The 20,198-nt window shown below is 38.5% G+C and overlaps 1 protein-coding gene across 13 annotated transcripts in view; it reads right to left on the bottom strand.

The window, feature by feature from the left end:
- Positions 1-20,198, bottom strand: part of LOC118424034 (5'-AMP-activated protein kinase subunit gamma-1-like) — a 60,181-nt gene that overhangs the window by 19,468 nt on the left and 20,515 nt on the right. For 5 of the 13 annotated variants that reach the window (XM_035832472.1, XM_035832467.1, XM_035832465.1 and 2 more), the window contains exons 2-7: positions 11,198-11,320; positions 10,733-10,747; positions 10,256-10,385; positions 9,714-9,800; positions 6,899-7,003; positions 2,799-2,911 (exon numbers count right to left, since the gene is read on the bottom strand). In XM_035832472.1, the coding sequence (XP_035688365.1) occupies positions 2,799-2,911; positions 6,899-7,003; positions 9,714-9,800; positions 10,256-10,385; positions 10,733-10,747; positions 11,198-11,320 (573 nt within the window). Of the gene's footprint in view, positions 1-2,798; positions 2,912-6,898; positions 7,004-9,713; positions 9,801-10,255; positions 10,386-10,732; positions 10,748-11,197; positions 11,321-13,441; positions 13,547-15,447; positions 15,586-20,198 lie in introns of those variants that run through there. The other 8 variants (XM_035832475.1, XM_035832468.1, XM_035832478.1 and 5 more) reach the window with 6 other exon arrangements.

The following is a 20,198-nucleotide window of genomic DNA, read 5'->3' as shown; positions in this document are numbered from 1 at the left end:
TACTGGTATGTTGATATTCCAGTATTTGGGACCTGTATATGAATGATTTCCGAAGTGTTGTACGTGCACTGGGTTAAACTTAAAGCACCTCTATCAGCAGCTATCAGAAAATCACAGTCAGAAAATAACACATAGCTGGAAAAATTGTCCAGTGGGATCTGCTGCGGCATGTACAAATGTGACTCCTACTAGGGTTGAAGTATAAATGTGATCAGGCTACTGTATATCCCACATGCACACAAAATATTTACAAGCTCTATTCAACACACTATTATGTTTCAATGATCAGGTTTCAATTAATGAATGAAAACTCCACCCATCTTGCTATTTTGTATACAGGCCTGTAAGGCAATAATTAGACCACTCCCATCTAATTCTACACAATTACTGTGCTGCCCTAGCCTGGCACCCAGTGAAGTCTGCACCAACAAAGGAGACAAAGGGGAGCCATATGGTTAGAGTAGACCTTGGTTTGAAGGCTTAATTTCAGGCCTGGTATTGCCCTCCATTTTTCTATGGACTGCATTATTCCTTTCCTATTCCTAACAGAGCCATCAAAAACTGTCACATCAACATTGAAACATCAAGGTAAAGCAGTATATCTTGACAAAAGAGCAAAGAAATGCCTGGCCTTTTCAGATAAATTAAAGGTAAGAACACCGTGACCTACCTGATTAAACCAAAAGGCGGGAAACCCTACTCCAGTCTGACCGGCTCAGTACAGTGTTCATGATTTACATTACAAAGACTAGGACTACTACTATGACGATAGACAATCTGCCCAAGGGTAAACCTGTGATTTGAGTGTGAAGACCCCATGTGCCACCAAGGTTACCAGACTTAGAGAAAGCCAGCTCATGATATGATGCAATGATCTAACCTTGATGCAATGATTTGACGGTGATATACAATACGGAATGGAATTTTTAAGTTGGAAATTCAAAGGTGATTTCCAAACAGAAAACTGTACTAGAATCAGTATTCAACTCTCCAAAATACGCTTTGTGACTCACCCTTAACATGGATAGCTATGGAGTGGTTAAGAACCTGATCAATCTAACACAGATGCCATTTGTTGCCTATCCTCACCTCCTGACTGACCCTTGGCTGATGTTTTAAACACAGACCATAATATACTAAACCTAGTAGACAGACTATGTCAAAAAATCATGAGCTGTTACTGACAATTTACTTAACCAATACAAATGTACATACAGTTAGTATCTGCCTAGGCAAGAATCAATTGACCACACCCTACACACAGGTAACCGTGTGCCTTTATGGTGATAAACCATTTTACTGTAACACACATTTCAGTATATTCTTTTTCCAAAGATAATAAATGTATCATGAACTGGTACAATGCAATCGAAGGTGTATTATTGGCAAGCAGTGACAGATTGATTGTACAAACAAATGTAGGTAGTACAAGAGAACCAAACGCTGTACTTTGAGCTCTACGACATTTGAACTACCCGACAGAATAAAAGCACAATGACAGAGGAAATACCCCATACCACTCAACCGGTACCTTTGTATTTAGACACAACAATCGTTCCATGACATAAATACAACACAACACCACAGGCCTAAAATATGTGTTAAGGAGGCTTCAAACTCCCCTAGCCCAATACTTGAAGAATTCAGATAAACTTACTTCCATACGATACTGGAATGCTGCTGACAGATACGAGTACTGGCCCTCCCCACGAGGTGTACTATTGTGTGATGCTGGTCACGTAAAGTAACAAAAAAGCCTGAACTTTGACCTTTGAGGGAAAGCTTTACATTTCCTTATATGGGCATGAGGGTGTTGACCCATAATGTGGACGGATGGGAAGCTGCAATACTACTAAAGATCAAAAGATGTCTCTCTTACGCTGTCTACATGTTGAAAAGATAGGAACCACTATGCTTCTTGTATTCCATTTCACTCAATAATTCAACAAGCTTATAACAGATGTCTAACAGGTAAAACTATCAGGTTGCTTGAGTATCTAAGGAATATAATTTGGACTTTTCCTTTAAGAAATAGGACCAACTGTTACTGTAGAACTTCCCTTGAAACTACTACTAGACCATGTAGCAAGTGCTGAAGCAATCAAAATAAAGACAACTTGAAGACATATTGTTTAAATTTCTGGGAGTACCGGTAGTAAGAACTAGTCCTAAATAGTCAAGTTCATAGCAACACAAGTGATTATCATGGGCAGTTTACATTATAGATGCTACCACATGTAGTACCACCAACATACAAAAGGTGTCTCTTTTTAGACAGAGAAGCCAAAAATGCAGCCAAGCTGATTCATCATCACACTATTCTCCACTGATATGGTAACTACATGTGAGAGGATGTCAATGCATCCACACCATAACACTGTTTAATGCTTCTATTTGGTGGGATCGAGCAAACATTAAGACAAGGCTCTTCTTTGGTTGGACACATTTTCCCAGACTGGCTGACTTGTCTGCAGTATTGTTGGCTGGAATCAAACAAATGTGCATCCCAGAACTAATTACTGAAAAAAACTACCTACAACACACTTCAATATTGGTAGATCGCTTTATGTTCTCTGACATGAAATCACTATTACCACTGAACAGTCATGTATTTCTAACAACACGATATAGAACTGATCCCTGCTAACCCATGTGAGTCTGAAAACTTGAAGTTCTTGAATTCCTGATTTTTCATTGCAGCCAATCCAGAAACAGAAACTGACACATGGTACATGTACTTCAAAGTTCATGTCTGCATGAAAACTGGAGAATTAAGATCATAACCATGGTTTCCTTACCAGGAAGAACGGTCGCTCTGCACCGTTGTTCTGTCCGCTCATTGTCCGTGACCGTTGCCGAAGCACTGCCTCTTTGTTGAGGTCCTGTTTGACAGCAGATCCCCCTGGACCACCTGAAGACAAGTAAAGAACAGGAAAGGTCAAAAGGCTTCCAGCAAGTGTCAGCATATTTGATACATAATAACAGCACTCAACTGAATCATGTAGGAACCTATCGAAGTCTGACAACATGTAGATTGGCACCTGATGACAACTTTTTGTATCAGGTCAACAATCTCTTGACCGAACAACAAAGCCAAATCCTAGAAACCTAGAAACCAATAACGGTGTATTGATGACATTACAACAGATGAATATAACGCTAGTTCACCTTTATCCATGGGGTGACCTTTATCCATTGTCTTTAAAAACAGCACATTTAGGAGTATTAAGTCTGCGGAGAGTGGTTTCAAACTTGCAGTATTTTCAAAATGTTCCGATTTGAAACCACCGTCTTCATATCCCTAAATACTTTTTTTCTTACAAACAACGAATGTAGGTTACCCTCGGATTAAGGTGAACCAGCGTTACATTTCCTTGAAAGGAAAACTGAAAAAATTCATGTTCACTTTGATTCACTAAAGACATACAGTTAGGTGTAATATGGCTGTAGTTGTTGTGATCAGTTGGATGGAGGAAGCAAGAGCTGAATGAAAGCTAAAAATAGCAGAATTATGACACAATGTCTTGACTTGAAGTGGCAACATCACAAACACGATCAGGGAGAAGGAAAAGCTACAGATGATTAACAAGAGAGATTCAGAGGTATAAGATGCTGTGAAGAGAGCACAAAGTGAGATAGCACGGTTGAAGTGCACACAATCAGGTGGATACCACTGTACATACTGTAAAATTTAATACAGAAATGTTCGCCGTTTTCGCGAGGCAGTGTTACAGCAAATTTAAAACCACTGCGAACACTCCACTTTTCCACTAACGCGAAATTAAGTCCCCACGACCTTGCAGCATTTACAGTAGAGCAAGAAGAACCTATGACATCTGTATATTTCATATTGACATCCATGATCTATGTACAATAACTAGCACTAGTATAAGCAGTGGCTATTTTACCCCTTCACTGTAACACAGCAAGACAGAAAGAAAAGGTTAAAAAGCCAAGTAAGTTGATGATTGAAACACACAAAGGAGGAAAAGTCGATGAATGGAAAGATGACATACTACAAATAGAGTAATTAGTGAGTAACACCTACTAGATGTTTCAATAAGACACAAAGAAAACATAGGCTGCACTAAGGGTTACCTTGTTCTAGAATTTCTCAAGTCATGGAAGTGACGAAATGTAAAGCCCTCTTGATAATGTCACCATAGGGACTGCAGGAGGGATTGCTAGAATCTATTTTGCACAAAATTTTAATTACTGTAGTTTCAGCTAAAACATGTTCACAAGGCCTTCGGAAAGACTTGCAGAAAAATACAAGAAAACTGCACATCCAGTAAACAGTTACTATAATAGTGAAAACTTCAATTTTTGAAAAGCATGTGATCAGTCTTAAAGATTGTGAATAGAAGAAACAACCAAATGAGTGTGGGATTATGTACAATCTTGTAACACACCTGATGCCTGAAGGTGAAGAAAATTATTCAGTCAACATGTTTTTACACATTTTTACCATGCGTGTACATGTTCATGTTACACATATAGAAATAAGAATAAATACAGTCTGGTAGAACGTGATAGACAGTTCAAATAACCAACATGGTAAACTGCTTGAAATACAAGTCACCCACATGTTACACATACTTGGAAAAATGGAACCCAACAATTGACAGAACCCCTTATGACTGGGATGTATTGACTACGTTCCTACATCATTTCTTCATTCAGAAGAATGAAAGGAGCTTAACACAGTTTTTGTTAACTGCTTTTTTTTCAGACACTGATGGTGACCACAATTTAAAACACTGTAACCGGCATGAAGAAATGGCATTCTCTACATCTACCTGGTGATAACTCCAGAACCTAAACTACTGCAGTTGGGTATAGAAGGTGTTTATAACTCTAAATAGAATTAATCTTGGGTTGACCAAACCACTGATTATTGACCATGACTGCACATATACGTGTACCTACTTATGACTACTCCCATTGTGTCTTGCCTCTTCCAGATCTTGCTTCAATATAAACTTAGGGGTAGACCATAGAACATAGGGAATCTGGTATAAAGATGTTGGTACAAATCTTTTCCTGCTAACTAATAAATGTATGACTCTGTGCCGTCTTGTAGTCATTTCTTCAGGTTTGTTGTGCATTACTATTTTCCATTTTTAATTTATAATTACTGTTATTTCATTTAGTTATGATAACCTCCCCGGGGGTCTTTTGTGGTCCGTCCCTTGATCTCACATCCCGCCGTCTTAACATCTGGAGAGAACAGTTCCAATTTATTTTGTTTGAACAAAAATATCAGTGTGTTTAAGGGAGAAAGGACGTCAATGGATTGTACAGGGGTCAGGAAGTGGTCTGAAGTGATTTTGCTGCTTTTCTGGAACAGATGCTAAATAACATGCTCACTAGGCCAAAATCAGTTTAAAGGTCTGCTATGCAGTTTTTTGCGCTTCAAACTGAAAACAAAAAATCCATTTTCCGGCCATTTCTTTATATAGTTAGTTGAATCAAGCCTACCATGTTACGGAACACTATTCAAGGTATGTCGGGAGTCGATATTTTCGCCGTGCGAGCGCGTTTGAAAACCTGTGAATCTGCACACCAGCGCTGGGTTTCAGCCATTTTTTTTCTTCCGAACGAACCGTTGATGATTGATTCTTGTTCGAATTCTCACCGGTGCCTATCTAGGGAGGTCAGAAAGTTACAGCGCGCGTAGGACGAAATGTTTGTAGGCTAATTCTCTACGTTGCAAATGTGAAATAATGACACAAAAGTGTCAAAAAGTAGTAGTGAATCTGAGATTTCTTAGTTCTAGAATATTTCAAATTTGAGCGCAAAAAACTGCGTAGCAGACCTTTAAGTTATTATGTGCTACAAGCAAGATTTGGTAGTTATTGGCTTTATCTATTTTGACTTGCTAACTTGATATTAAGTTTGTTATTATTTAGTATTTAATACATAATCAAAACGTCTTAGTTCTTTTTCCATTTAGTCTAGTTTAAAAGTATTGTATAGGTTTAGTAATTTTTTTTCATCCATAAGACCACATGCGGTCCTTTGTGTATTTAGCCTACGGGCATGAATATGCAATAAAAATTATCAACATAATTTTAAAAAAATTACTTACATTGACTTTAGCCCTATTCAAGACTCGGTAATAACTGATGTTAAAGATGGACAATTTGTGCCGGTTGAAGCTCATAGAAACTTATCAAGTAAATTAGAGTACAAGTTGGCAAACTAAACCTCCACATCTAGTCTACAACAGGTACAGGTCAAGCATATAAAGAAATCAGCTGAAATAGGGCAGATACATTTTGTATTTGGCAGAGATTCTGATCTTGCCTCTGAGTTCCAATGCCTCGACTGGTTCTCAATTTGTTCAACTCTGTAGAGACTAAAGGGACCATCCAAAGCCCACAAGAAATACAAAGTATATACAGAACACATGTATAGACACAACAGTAGAGAACACATGTACATGACAGTGTGACACATTCAGAAAGAGAGTACATGCATACATACAGACATCAACAGCTAAGCCCCATCTTAAATTCAACTACTGTCACAACATAGTGCTGTCCTGACTAATGCACTAAACTTATCATGCTATACATGATGCTATATATAATCATGTCCAATTGGCTAGACTGGGCAGAGTAGCTAACTGGCCACGTTCCAAATTTGTTGCATCTGTTTTTTTCCAATGTTAGTCTTTTTGCAAAGTTTGGTCTGCAAGCAATCCTTGTGACCATGCAAACCAAGTATATGGTACAAATTTGAATTGTTTCCTACATTTTGGTATACAGTTATGACAGACTTTCCTTTCATTGTTGTAGGTTTCTAGTCTCAGACACAGATGGAGATCACAGGAAAACAGAGTTAATCACAATGTTGGAAGTTGGCCAGTTCTAACTCTAAGCTATATATTTACTTAGTGATCTTGTCCGAAGTCTGGATTCCGGCCTTCCGGGCTCAAATACGTAGTTTTCCAGCTGTACGCGGGTGACAACCTCCGGACGACCTCCGGAGCTCCCGGCTGCAAGGCAAAGCCAGAGCATGCATTGCTACAGCTATATGTGACAATCCTGTCCTAATCCTAATCCCACACTCTTCCACTCTAACTATGCAGCTGATGTAAGTAAGGCTTACTTGGTTCCCACACCTGCGTACGTTTGGGCTAACCCACTTCCTAAACCAATTATAACCAGAATGGAGGTTGCATGTTGCATCCTGATACCTACAGGAGAAACATTTAAATTTGTATGATACTCTGCACTCATCTGTAAAGCTAGTTCACCTTTATCCGTTGGGTAACCTATATCTGTTGATTTTGAAAACAGCGTATTTAGGCACTTCAAATCGACGGGTGGTAGTTTTAAACTACAATATCCTAAAAATATTGCAACTTGAAACTAACATCCATCGACCTGATATCCCAAAATATCCTGTTTTTAAAAGCAATGGATATATATAGGTTACCCAAGGAATAAAGGTAAACTAGCGTTACATGACGATCAGGGGAAAATATGACTTGACGAATGTGCATTACTACCATGCACCACATGTGTCTGGATTTTTGAGAGGATAAACGCATTTCTAGGGACATATCACAATCAAGTTCAGAAAAACCTACAGACTCCAAGGTTTTGTCTCATTGCTGTTGATGAGTAACTTGTGAGAAATTCTTGTCAGGAAATCCCACTATTTCTGCATGATATGTCTGTATCCAAACTTCAAATCAGATCTATTTTTGAAATGTCAAAAGTGAACTTTGCAACAGGTGTCATTGGAAATGCAAGTTGCCCTATACCTTCATACATGTACATAATGGTTCTCATGACTTTCTAATTCACAGCCATTCTAGATATACTACAAATGCATGTAAACAATATTTTCTTTAAAAAACTGATGACAACGATTTCATCTAATTTCTGATCACTATGATTTCCATCTAAGCTACAGAACTATGCTGGTAACATTGATGTACATTATCTTAACACATAGTACATGTATTGCTGCTAACAGACATAAATGATACACATAAAACAATGATTCAAACTGCAGCTTGCTTTATGGATTATTTGCATATTTTGAATGTCATTGTCAACATCAAATCAATATAACAATTGGATAATTTGTGTCAATTAACATAATTCATGGGGTTAGCTTTGACAACTTTCTATGGAGATTGAAATTAACCGACACATTCAAAGAATCTTTCTTGAGTTTTTATAATTTGTTTTGTGGCTTATGTATTATATACAATAGGCTGCAAAACAGGTAAGACTGGGGGTGGCTCATAAAGGGGATACAGGGATTGAAACAGTAACAGTCCTTCTTATACTTGCATCACTTTTGATTGCTAACTTCTAATTACCTGGTCTGTTATTAACCCACCAAACACCAGGGCCGATTAGAAGTAAGCTATAAAATCAGCCCATGGCACTGGGAGGGTTAAAAAGAGACAGGCCAAGTGCAGAGCAAACAATGTTGTTACTGTAGCTATTCTAACAGCTTTATCGATACAGGATTGCGCTTATGCTTAACTACTGGTATGCAGAAATAATGCCTGGATGAGCTCAAAGAATGGAGTTTTAAATTAAAAACATAGAAGTTGAACAACAACTCTCCAAGTTTAGTTAACAACATCAAGAGTCTTTTTGTGTAGAAAGATTAATAGTAATAGCAATTATCATAATTTCAAAGAAAACTGCGATCAGCAGAAGGGATACCAAGGGGCACCCAACCACCATAGATTAAGACACCACCTTTGATTTACCCACAACCAAAGTTATCAATTTACAAATCAAACTTTATCATTTTGAGTATCACACAAACAGACACACAAACAGTTTAGGCATAATGAAGTAACTGTTATTCAAAATACTAAAGGATTATAACATAAAAATGTTAAACTTTGTGATAGTTGGTTTCCATCACTGGCTGCTGATATTGCCTTTGCTAAAAAACCTGAAATCAACTTTGGTATTAGGTTATACTTTTAACAATGACATCATTCTCAAGAGAAGAACAATGATGCCTTTCTGGGGTTTGATTTTTATTCCACCCTTGACCTTGACTTGCATAGGCTAGAGATGAATCAGTTGTTACCATATGACAGCAAGTTTGAAGACATATTGTTTGTTTTTTTCAGTTGTTTAAAGGAAAGAGAAATTCCATCTTTTTTAAACAAGAATGTACTTTAAAGTCATTTGTCCCCACATCCAAATTGTATGCAAATTAAGGTCAAGAGTTAGGATGAATCAACTGGAGACCGAGAATGATGTTATGACGGATAACTATGAAATGCCGAACGCATGTGCATGGCTGTGAGATGACTATATTGGGATCGAGATGACAAAGAATGACTTGGTTTTGTACAGGTTTAAGCAACTTAAAACATAGACTGATGAAGGAGTGAATGTTTTCAATAGCTTGACCCAATGAATTGAAATTGATGATAGCTCTAGTACTGCGACTCACATATATGGCAAGAATGGCATTTCCTATTCCACTTGTCAACAGCTGCTACATCTACATGAAATGTTCCTTTCTGAAGGGTAAACAAGGGTGTCCTTGAGGAAAGATGACACTTAAAAATGGTATGGCCTAAACTTCAGAGGGAGCCATTAGTTCGTTTGAAGGGATATTAGCATTCAAGAAGGGAGAGCCAAGATGCTACTGTACTTTCACAAAACATCAAGAAAGGCAAAAGTTAGTACTTCCTCAAAAGAAAAGGTATTTACAGAATGTATGCGCTCTCCTGCGGCTTGCCTGTGGTGACAGCCTAAAATCAGGCATGCGGAGTTTCAGGGGGGAGGGGAAGCTGATGCCTAGGGAGAAAGTACACATGAGGTTAAAACGTCAGTCACAATGGCACATTATCACCGCCAGCTCAGCTCCAACTGCAAGCTACAGCCCAAGGTTGCTATGGTTACCAGGGTCAAAGGTCAAGGCCCTTTACACCACAAACTGGCAGCGCTGCATGAATATTTACTACTTGCAGTGTCATCTCAGGTGACACTTGTCTGGCATTACTGGCCAAATAACATCACATATCAGTTAGCCATTCATGAATCAGGCTCAGTAACTGTCTTTTTACAGCAAGCTAGGTCTTGACTTTCAACTGATGATAAATGCATCAGGTACTGGAGCCTTTTGCTACTTCTCTCCTGTACTGTCCACAAGTGCTATGCAGGATTTAGAGCCCAACATAGGATATAACAGCTTCTTTTCCAACAGCTTTACTAGCACGCGTGCCTTTGCTGGTTCACAGCACATTACTTACGCTTTTTATTGGAGGGGCTTTTGGGCGAGGTTTTGTCAGCTTTGTCCTGCGGCGTGGTTGGACGGCCGTAGACTTGCTTGATTTCCATCTTGGGTGGCGCAGAAAGCTGCCTTCCTGCACGATACTGGGCCTACAAAAACGGGGTTGCACATTAAGTGATCAATGAATTCTTATATGAAAACATCCCTGTTCTACTACAACACTACAGACAGCAAGGCTGCACACAAAGCCAAGAGAAATTACAGCAAAGCAACTAAAAAATTGTGGAAAATATGTGTTATACTAGCCTAAAAAGAGTCTAAACAGTAAGAATCACTCAAAGGACAGAACTAGGAGTATCCAGTCAAGAAGTAAAAGAAACTAAAAGGCAAACTTGTAAAGAAAAAGATCTAGAAGAAAAGTTCAACCAAATGTAGCACTGAAGCGACTAAATGAAATGGTACCACCCATATAAGGGAAGCGTTTTACAGCACTGACCATGTCCCCTGTCACCTGTACAGAAGTGAGGAAAAAAAGAAAAACAAGAATGTGTACACATGCATTAGGCAAAAGACGTAAACCTTCAAAGAATGTGTACACAACCCATCCATGAAGCAAAAGATATATTAACATGTAGTAGGACAAAAATTAATCAAAGAAAACACTGTGCTTTGAAATACATGTAACATCTACATTGAATTTCATACAAAAAGCAACACAAAAGTGACTGTCACATAGATATACTATTGGCAAACTGTGATAAACTTTAAATGCTATCAAACCCTGTATAGAATAGAATCTGATCTTCTTGTTCTGATAATTGTACAGAGTATGATAAAGCTAGAAATCTTAAAAGTAGCAGTAGCTAGCAAGAAGATAGACAGTCGCACAATATTCTTAACTGCTAAAAAATCAGAAAGTGAGCAGTTTAGGCTTGGGAGTGTGAACTGAAGTTGTACTGACCCTCCTTGCTTCCACAGACATGACCTGGTCGCGGGGCGGCAGGAGGCTGGCCACCTCCCCGTCTGGAGACAGGCTGGCCTCGCGACCCTCCTCAAGGTACGGCATGGCGAAGGCACTCAGGTCCTGCAGGAGGGAACAAAAAGTTTAGACATGAGATAATATGGAGCCAACATGTTGGGCATGGGAAAGGCACCAATGTGCTGCAGAAGGTCTAGCAACATGTAGTCCAGAGTCCAGACAGTACTTGGATGTAAGACCACCAAGACTGGATGCTGTAGCCGGGTCATACCAAAGACTCTTAAAATGGTACATACTTCTTTCTCTACTAAGAGGAAGAGTATGGAAGCTAAACACACTTCGCTACCAGTGGACTTGCCCCCTGCTATAGTAGACTATGTGTGGTCCCAGGGCTATGAAACAGAGATGGGTGCCAGGTCTACGCAACGTGATCACAATGTGATGTATGGCAACTTTAGCTTTTAGCTTAGAAGGTCTCATTTCATGGGCAAAATCCAATAAAGAAACAGTTTTTCTGGAGGCGTTTTAGTTTCTTGACTCAAGTGCAAGAGCACCTATTCTCTATCTATAAATATAATCCATAAAAATATGTCCGAAAGATATGACGTCTGAATCAATTTTTATCTAAATTACTGCACTTATTAACACTATCGGCAAGAGGCACTTTCCAGCCGCTAACACTATTGCTCAGGACAAACAAACATATGTCAGACAATGGATCAAATTCTGTTAAGCTTTCCTACCAAATCCTGTCAGAAATACACAAACTTTCATCTCAATTTCTTTAATTTCATGTCAGTTGAGGGCAATAAAAATAATTTACGATCTTGCTAAATACACAATTTTGGGGTGCAATTTTTATCACGGAGGGACTCTGTGAAAGTGCCCACTCTAAGTAATACAGGTATGAGACCAGTTCTAAGACTTAAGATAAGAAAATTGAGAGCAAACACGTCAAGACAATTGGCACCCAGGTGCTGCAAAGAGAAGAAACAATATAGGACAAAGTCTTCTTAATATGTACTAAGGTTAGATAAGAAAATGGGAGAGAAAACATGCCAAGTTATGGCATGATCCTCAGGTGTTAAAGAAACCAGAGAACATTTTAAAGCTTAAGATAAAAAAATGGGCGTGCTAGACACATCAAGGTTAAGACATTGTAATCAAAGGTGCTCAGATCCTGCAAAAAATCAGAAAACATCCTAAGACTCAAGATGAGACGGTGGGGCAGTGAACACACCAAGTTTATGACATGGCAAATTTAGGCACTCAGATCCGAAGAAACCAGGGAACATCTGATTCTTAAGACTCAAGATGAGAAAATGGAGGAGGGTTACGTTGAGGTTCATCATCATCATCGGTCGGCTGCGCAGCAGTCAATCACAAGTTTGGTCCACAATTAAGGGTCAGCTAGGGCAGTGATAGCATCACTAGCATAATGTTGAGGTTTTGGCATGTTATAGGCTGAAGAAGTATGAAAAGACCTTGAGACTTACAGTGGGAAGAAAGGGGTCAGGGACACATGAAGAACATGCAGGACCTCAGGCAGAGACATTTACAAGGGGGAGGGAACATATTGATCAGAAGTATATGGCAAAAACTAATGGCACTTGGGTCAGAAGGCTCAGGGGATTTAACCCTTAACATATTGAACTTGAAGAACAGGTTATAAGCTTGTCTGGGTAAGCAATATGGTTCAAGCTGGAGAGCTTTAGGCTTTAAGTTATTAAGCTTAAGATATTCATGTGTAAAATTTGTTTCTTTACACATGCAAGTTGAGGATGTAAAGGAGGATAAATTATCCAAGATCAGTAGCTTTATTTCTAAATAAACATAAAATTAACACACAACTGTATTTTTCAAATACTCAGAGAATGCCTGACCTAAAAGTAGGTTGAGTTCAATGACCTATAACAAAGACAATTCACCAGCAAAAGTTGTCTAGATTTTACATTGGATCCTTTCACCGTTGTGTTAAAAAAACCCTCCAAGTATGAGAATCTAACCATATGCTAAACTTAAGATTTCCATGTGACAAAAGAAGTCACTTAAGGTTCCTAAACATGGCAGCATAACCCTGTCACAATGCCAGAAAGAAACAACGCCCATTCTGATAAGACGCACATGCAGATTGCTATCGTAAGAAAGTTCGGCAAATACCCATTCAGACTTGTCACACAGAATAAACAGTACTTCTATACATCTACATGTACAAGAAAAACAAACCAAATGATCTTGCGGCTTCTTCCGAGCAGACATCTTTCCTGAAATTCTCGTCTCTCCGCTCTTGTCACACACCAGTAAAAAGTAAATGTTGCCCTTGGAGTTAGGACTTGCGCGGTTGGTATAAAGGTTCAACTTAAGTTCAAAGTGTAAAGGTAAGAGACTCCAGGGGCTAAGCAAATAGTAAACACTGGCACAAGAAAGGCTAACAACAAGCTGGTGGGTTAAGGCTGTTTGGTGCAGACCACTTCTAGTAGCGATTGCTTTCAAATCACATGTTTCCACCTGTTGGCATTCAAGGGGCAATGCTTTAAATCTACAAGGGGTTGTACTAGCTTGCACCCTACTTGAAAGGATATTTATTAGACACAAGTTGCTATCAAAGTTTCATAAATTTTAAGAGGCCAACCACTACAGGCATACATACTTACCAGCTCCTTGAATACCTGTAATACATTTGATAAGTAGCCCTGTTGAGACTTGCTACTTCTCATACCAATTTCTAACATGTTTTACTTGATTTATCCAATAACAATGTCACTACTGGTATAATATACAACTGGTAAGTACAATATGGTATACAGTGGTAAGACTACTGGAGTTACGGTATTGCTATCACGGTCTTAACCAATAGTATTGGCTGATATTTATTTCCTAGCAATATGCTAACCATTATAAGCCACACTGTAACAAAAGCTATGCAGAATTTTGTGTTCCCTGGCCTTTAATGATTCTTTTAATTAACCTGTAACACCTAAACAACAAACAAAAGTTGTATCAATGGTTGATCAAATTGACCTTTGGCCAGGGACACGACAGTACAGATAGGACTGTTTCAATAAGTAATCATTCCTACCTGATATATTGCATCTGAACAAATAAATGCATGAGGATAAAAGTTACCGTTAAGATCTTGGATCCCATTGAAATAAATACATATATGCACCAGGTCTATACATTGCAATGAGGTTTATAGCTGGCAGTTTTTGCAGTTGAAGGACATTTGGCCTTTTATCATCTCTAGTAAACAATAAAGATCAGTATCTTAATCTATACAGCTGGAATCTGGCATGTTGGATCAGGGTCTGGCAATGGAAGTTTTGGAAAATTTGTCAAAGACTTTATAGTACATGTAACAGGTACATCGAACACCCAAAATAAACTATAACAACAAGTATTAAGGGCTACTAAAAGTTTCAGAGCTTCTACACTGCTGTATACAGTGGGTAGGTCTGTGTGCACATATACAGTTACTGTAATGTTTTAGCTTCCTTCAAATTCTCTGCACGGCTACTTCGTCCAACCATTGTCCTCACACATACTGACCCACTGAAAACGTAACTTCTATGGCACAGAGGTAGAAAAAAAATGATCCAAAAACCACCACAGTTTTACAAAAAAATTAATGGCAAGTCAGCACAGTGGATACAAGCACATATGGATAAAATGTTTAAAAGTCATGCGAAACATTCACGACCACCTGCTTTAGTACGAGCTGAAGACCACTTAGGCTGTTTTTCTCTACCACAACATGGATCAATACTTAAGAGGTATTGATTACAACTGCTTCTACATTCAACAAGTAGTTGGAGAGAGAAAAAAACAAGGTTCAGGGTCATAGAAATCTAACTAAGGCAGTATATATATACTAGACAGAAACATATCGTAACACTGATATTCTATGTGCTCTAGATGTTTCTCCCTTTAAAGCCAAGATCAATAAGGAGGTCGTATTGATTACAGTGGCTTCTACAACCAATAACAAGCAATTAGAATGAGAAGCACCCTTTGTGTCAGTAGAGAGAAAGTCACCAAGTCACTAGCACCAAGATACAAGCACGTACACAATGATGCATACAAACAAAGCCAGGTACCTTCTAAGAAAGCAATTAGAGCATGACACATTAGTTTCTAATAAGATAGAGCAGTTAGGTTAGCTCAAGCCCAAGTTTTACCCAAGGCAGATAGACACAAGCGTCCACCAAAAACACCAAGGATATGAAAGTCACCTGTTTTCTTCTCTGTCTCTTTAGCTCAAGGTATTCGTTGGACAGGTTCATCCTACCCGTTGAGGAGTGAACTACCCCGGACTTCCTACCTCAATTCTGACGACCCTGAGTATCCAGAAGGCAGCAGGCCAGGCCATTTGACAACTATCTTCATGGTCAAGTTAGCACCTAGCCTTAACCACAAACAACAATGGAGCTAGGAGATCATGTTACCGCAACCTGTGTGACGAACAAAAGCACCCAAATGTGACACACTCAAATTTCTGGGACGACAACACTCAGCGGTTTGCAGATGCAGTGGGTTGTGTTTGTACGGACAAGCCTGCTTGGTTGTGATTGGTGGAGACACACATGCTCTTGGAGCCACAAGGTCAAAGGTAACATTTGCGCAAACACGTCTGGTTTGTCTATAGACATCCACCATTTATTCTGATTACTTCAGCTTCACTTCGTCATTTAAAAGTCACTGTATGATAAATCATGTATAATTGGTTGGTTTGCCAGTTGTCACAAGGTACAAATAGTGTGAAGCTAGTGTGTGCAGTAATTGACATTTTGTATGCACAGAGTGGGCGTAACCTTTGTTTTCCTGTGTGGAGGGTGACATACTAAGCTGAGGCTGCACAAAAATGGAATATTACAGTACATTATGCCTCAAATTTCTACTTCCTACAGCTTCTTGTGACTTAATCTTTGTTAGTCATTACTTACTATGGTTTAACTGTCCACATATTTACCTTTTGAGCCCTGACTATAAATATTGTGGTTTAAGTTCTAAAGTCTGAAGAAGGACTGTGTGATGTTTACACAGCCCCATAATTAGAATGTGTTGTCATTTTTCCCCCAGGCATTGCCCTGTCACATGTTACAGGGGGCGCCCCTTGTTTTCTGCAGCACACCTGAAGCTGTCATGCCTCAGCGCACACCTGAGACAACATCTCATGCACACAACCTGTCAGTCACCTTCACTGCCAACTGTCCTAACCTTCAACATGTCAAGTTATACTATAGGCAGCAGTCTGAGATGAAAACGTCCAACAGAGCAACATGTTGTCTGTGTAACGCAAACTCTGCTGTAACTGGCCCCTCTCTCCCTCTTCTAGGGGGCCGGCGGATGTTGGGCGGGCAGCTATAACTGAATATAAGCGAGATTTAATCAGGCTAAGCAACATGCTGGAGGGATAAAAATCTATTTTGGCAATTGGTGCAACTATTATGGCTTCCTTGAAGTTAGGTGCAAAGCAACAATTTGGGGCAAAAAGTCAAGTTTGCAACACAAGATATGAAAACAAGAGGTCCTGCTGCATTACCATAGACAGACATTAGGGAGATCCTAATCGTCCTCCATTTTATTGAAACCCTACATACTTAAAACCTGATATACACTTGTATGTCCTCCTTAAAGGTAGGTACATTAACAATTTTGGGAACACAGCCTAAGATAACGTAGAAATCTGACTACCACTATTTACATGCAACTTGAATCTAAAATAATCACTAACATCAAAATTTATTATTTTTTATGACACTTACAAAATGCGAACGTCAAGAATATGCTTTATACTAGTATTATAGCACCTCCATAAATTTTCAATCCTACACAAATATTCATGTGCAAAATTAGGTGCACAGATCCAATTTTTGGTTCATAAAACTTAAAAGTGCACATGTACTGTACATGCAGTCAGTATTTCCATCCCAGTACTGTTAATTCATCTTTGTTCACATCATACTGAGAGTTAAGAGTATGCAGCATCTTTGACTTTACAGATGAAATAACTGTGTATAACAATGGATATTAACAGAATGTGAGTTCAAAGTGTGATGAGATCACAGTGAGACATCAAAAAAATTAAGAACCACAGTGCTTTCTCTCATAATTCCTATTGAAAATTAAACTTCACTCCAATGGAATCCTTATAAAGATTATGTTTCTTGATTATGTTTCAAAGTTCAGTCACTTGTTCAGGCCTACCTTGTCAAAAAATCACAAAAATCCACTGAAGTCTATTGAGTCGTCACAAGGGATACATGATCATTCATCGTTTTATGGTCTGGCACATTACTATATGACAAGAAATATTGCAAAATACATTAACTAAGATGCCTTGAAACACTAGGGAGTGATTAGTCTAAATCACACTTCCCCCGAGAATATCACACTTTCATACATCAACTTTAACCTCCTGTTTATCAGTGCAATATGTTATCCCAGTCAATACTAATTAGGCATAGCATGGCTCAGAATAGATATTAAAGCTTGATGTATAAACTCGTATGTATAAAATAGTGCAATGGCTATCTTAACATCAAAGTACACAATGTTGCATGAAATTGGATATTGAAATGAGACATTTCATGTGATCTGCTCAAGATGATAACGAGTTTTCCAGACAACTGAAAAATGATTTCATTTAACAGGGATTAAATGTTAAGGGGGGGTTACCATGCCTTTTTTTTCTGTAAGGTGTAATAAACCAGTTTGATTACCCTTCTAATTCACTTAGGCATATTTGGCAGGTGGTGGAATTACAGCAGTGCATAACTAAAGGGTTTCTGAATTCCCCCGCACAATTACCCAGAATTTTGTACAATTTGTAATTTGTACTACCCCCCATGAAAACCCCCACCAGCAATTTTAGGAGTGACAAGTAAATTGGCTTGCCAAACATGCTGATGTCTATTCATATTAACTCAATGACTCTTTCTTTTTTCACTAAGGCCACACCAATTTAATTTCTTGGTTCACGGATTTTTTCATAAAAAATATGGAGCGAGAGGGCGAAATAAAAATAAAAACTGTAAAATGGTTGGGGTAAAGGTAACGGCTAATCCAAAACATAAAGAAAAAAAGTTTTCAGCTTGAAAAAAGTACAAAAACACTATTATTGTACAGTAACAGCACCTGTACCCACACTTTAAGGAGCTTATAATATAAAGGCCAATTTGCTACACCAGAAAGTTGGTGAATGGTTTCATTAATGGTGAAAATTTGCTGAGTGGTAATTTTTATTTTTTTCCCCAAAAAATAGGAGCGAGCGAATCCGTGAACCAAGAAATTAAATTGGTGTGGCCTAAGGAAGCAAATTCAAGAAAATACTCAGCTGTCAAATTTTTCCTATTTTTACAGCACTATTGACTGTTACACCCTGGGAGGTAGACTCTAGATCTAGAGTCCCTAAGATGAGCTGTCAATCATCCCGTGGTCCCTTTTCAGAAATCCCAGGAGAAATGACAGTCTTCCAAAGGCAAACCTATTTTTGGAGACATCCAATTAGAGAGTAATTAGTGTCTTTCCAGCTGATGGGATGATGGGGATGAAATGGTTCAATGGTGACATGGGGAACTTAATTATGGCCCTTTTTCGTTTGCTAGCAGTAGAGTAATTGTTGCTTTGCTTCAGCTCGCGTATTCAGCCAAGCACACCAGGTGATCCTTACACTTTAACAGTGCTGTACATCACATTACCCGATTGATAAACGATTCATGACTGTTGTAACAGTGGGCTGCTAAACTGAAGATGCCGTTTTCTGTTTCTACTCCTTTCTTACACTGTATCACAGGCAATTGATGTTATGTTATATGTAATCATTACCAGCATGGATGTCTCTTTCAAACCATGTCTCTTGCTAAGCAGTTTTAATCAAGCTTTTATTCTAGTGATTTGATTGTTAATAATATTTTATTTACTTGTATGCTGATTAGGTCATGTTGATTTGATTATATGGATGACATCCTCTGGGAACTCTAAAAACTGATGCGAGCGAGCAAATAAAAAAAGTTTGGCCCCCAAAAAAGTTGCCTTCAGTATGAAATCTAAGTGATCAGGAAGGTTGAACATAGCACTAAAAACACATAGTATGGTATGCCAACAGTTAGGTTTTACTCCTACCAAAACTGCTCACCCTCACAAATTGTGGAATGTACCTAAGTCACAATCATTATTCTGATAGTAAGGTGTGCTTCACGAACAAGAACATATGACGCCAATTACAATGATCATAATCACCCAAGAATATCAGCCAACTCAAATAAAAAGGGTAACAATTAGCATTGAATTACTAGATACAGTTGTGCATGTGTTAATTTTTTTTATTTTTGCAACAGTCCCTTAATCGCTGCTAATCACTTGAGGAAGGGGTTCCCTGATCATCCTTAATTGCCACCATTGCCAGAGAATTGCTTGGAAAATAGCTTTAACGGCATGCTTGCACCCCACTGTTTGACTGACACAAATCAATCTAGGTTAAAGCGAGGATAGCAAATAATTTTAGTATACATGTATCAAAGACACAGAAGCATAGATGTGAAGTACCTGTGAAAGATTGTCTATTGTCTTAACCCTAATTTACTTTGTGGTTTCTTTTTTTTTATACCCATATTATCATTACGATCGTTAGCAGGAAAACACTACCAAGGTTTCATATACAACCATAACATTTTTACGACATCATTTACAAGTTTGTCATTAGCAGGACTACTACCCTAGATCCAAACATTGACAACTAGTGCAAGGTCGGCTTACAGAAGATGGACGAAAAAACAAGAAAGACAACATTTTTAAAAGAAATTCCAGGATGTTTCTCTCCCAGTAATTTGCTATTCACTAAACCATTACTGAACAGGTTTTGCTATGATCTAAAACATGTGATTACCAATACAGGTTCTGCTATCACAAACCTGTAATTGAAATACTAATTTGTTCATATTTGATGTAACAGCTAATATTTTGCTCATACCTTGATGATACC

Source organism: Branchiostoma floridae, chromosome 10 (assembly GCF_000003815.2).
Source record: "Branchiostoma floridae strain S238N-H82 chromosome 10, Bfl_VNyyK, whole genome shotgun sequence".
Classification (NCBI taxonomy): Eukaryota; Metazoa; Chordata; class Leptocardii; order Amphioxiformes; family Branchiostomatidae; genus Branchiostoma; species Branchiostoma floridae.
The sequence above is the reverse complement of the archived record's forward strand: the minus strand, read 5'-3'. Positions and strand labels throughout refer to the sequence as shown.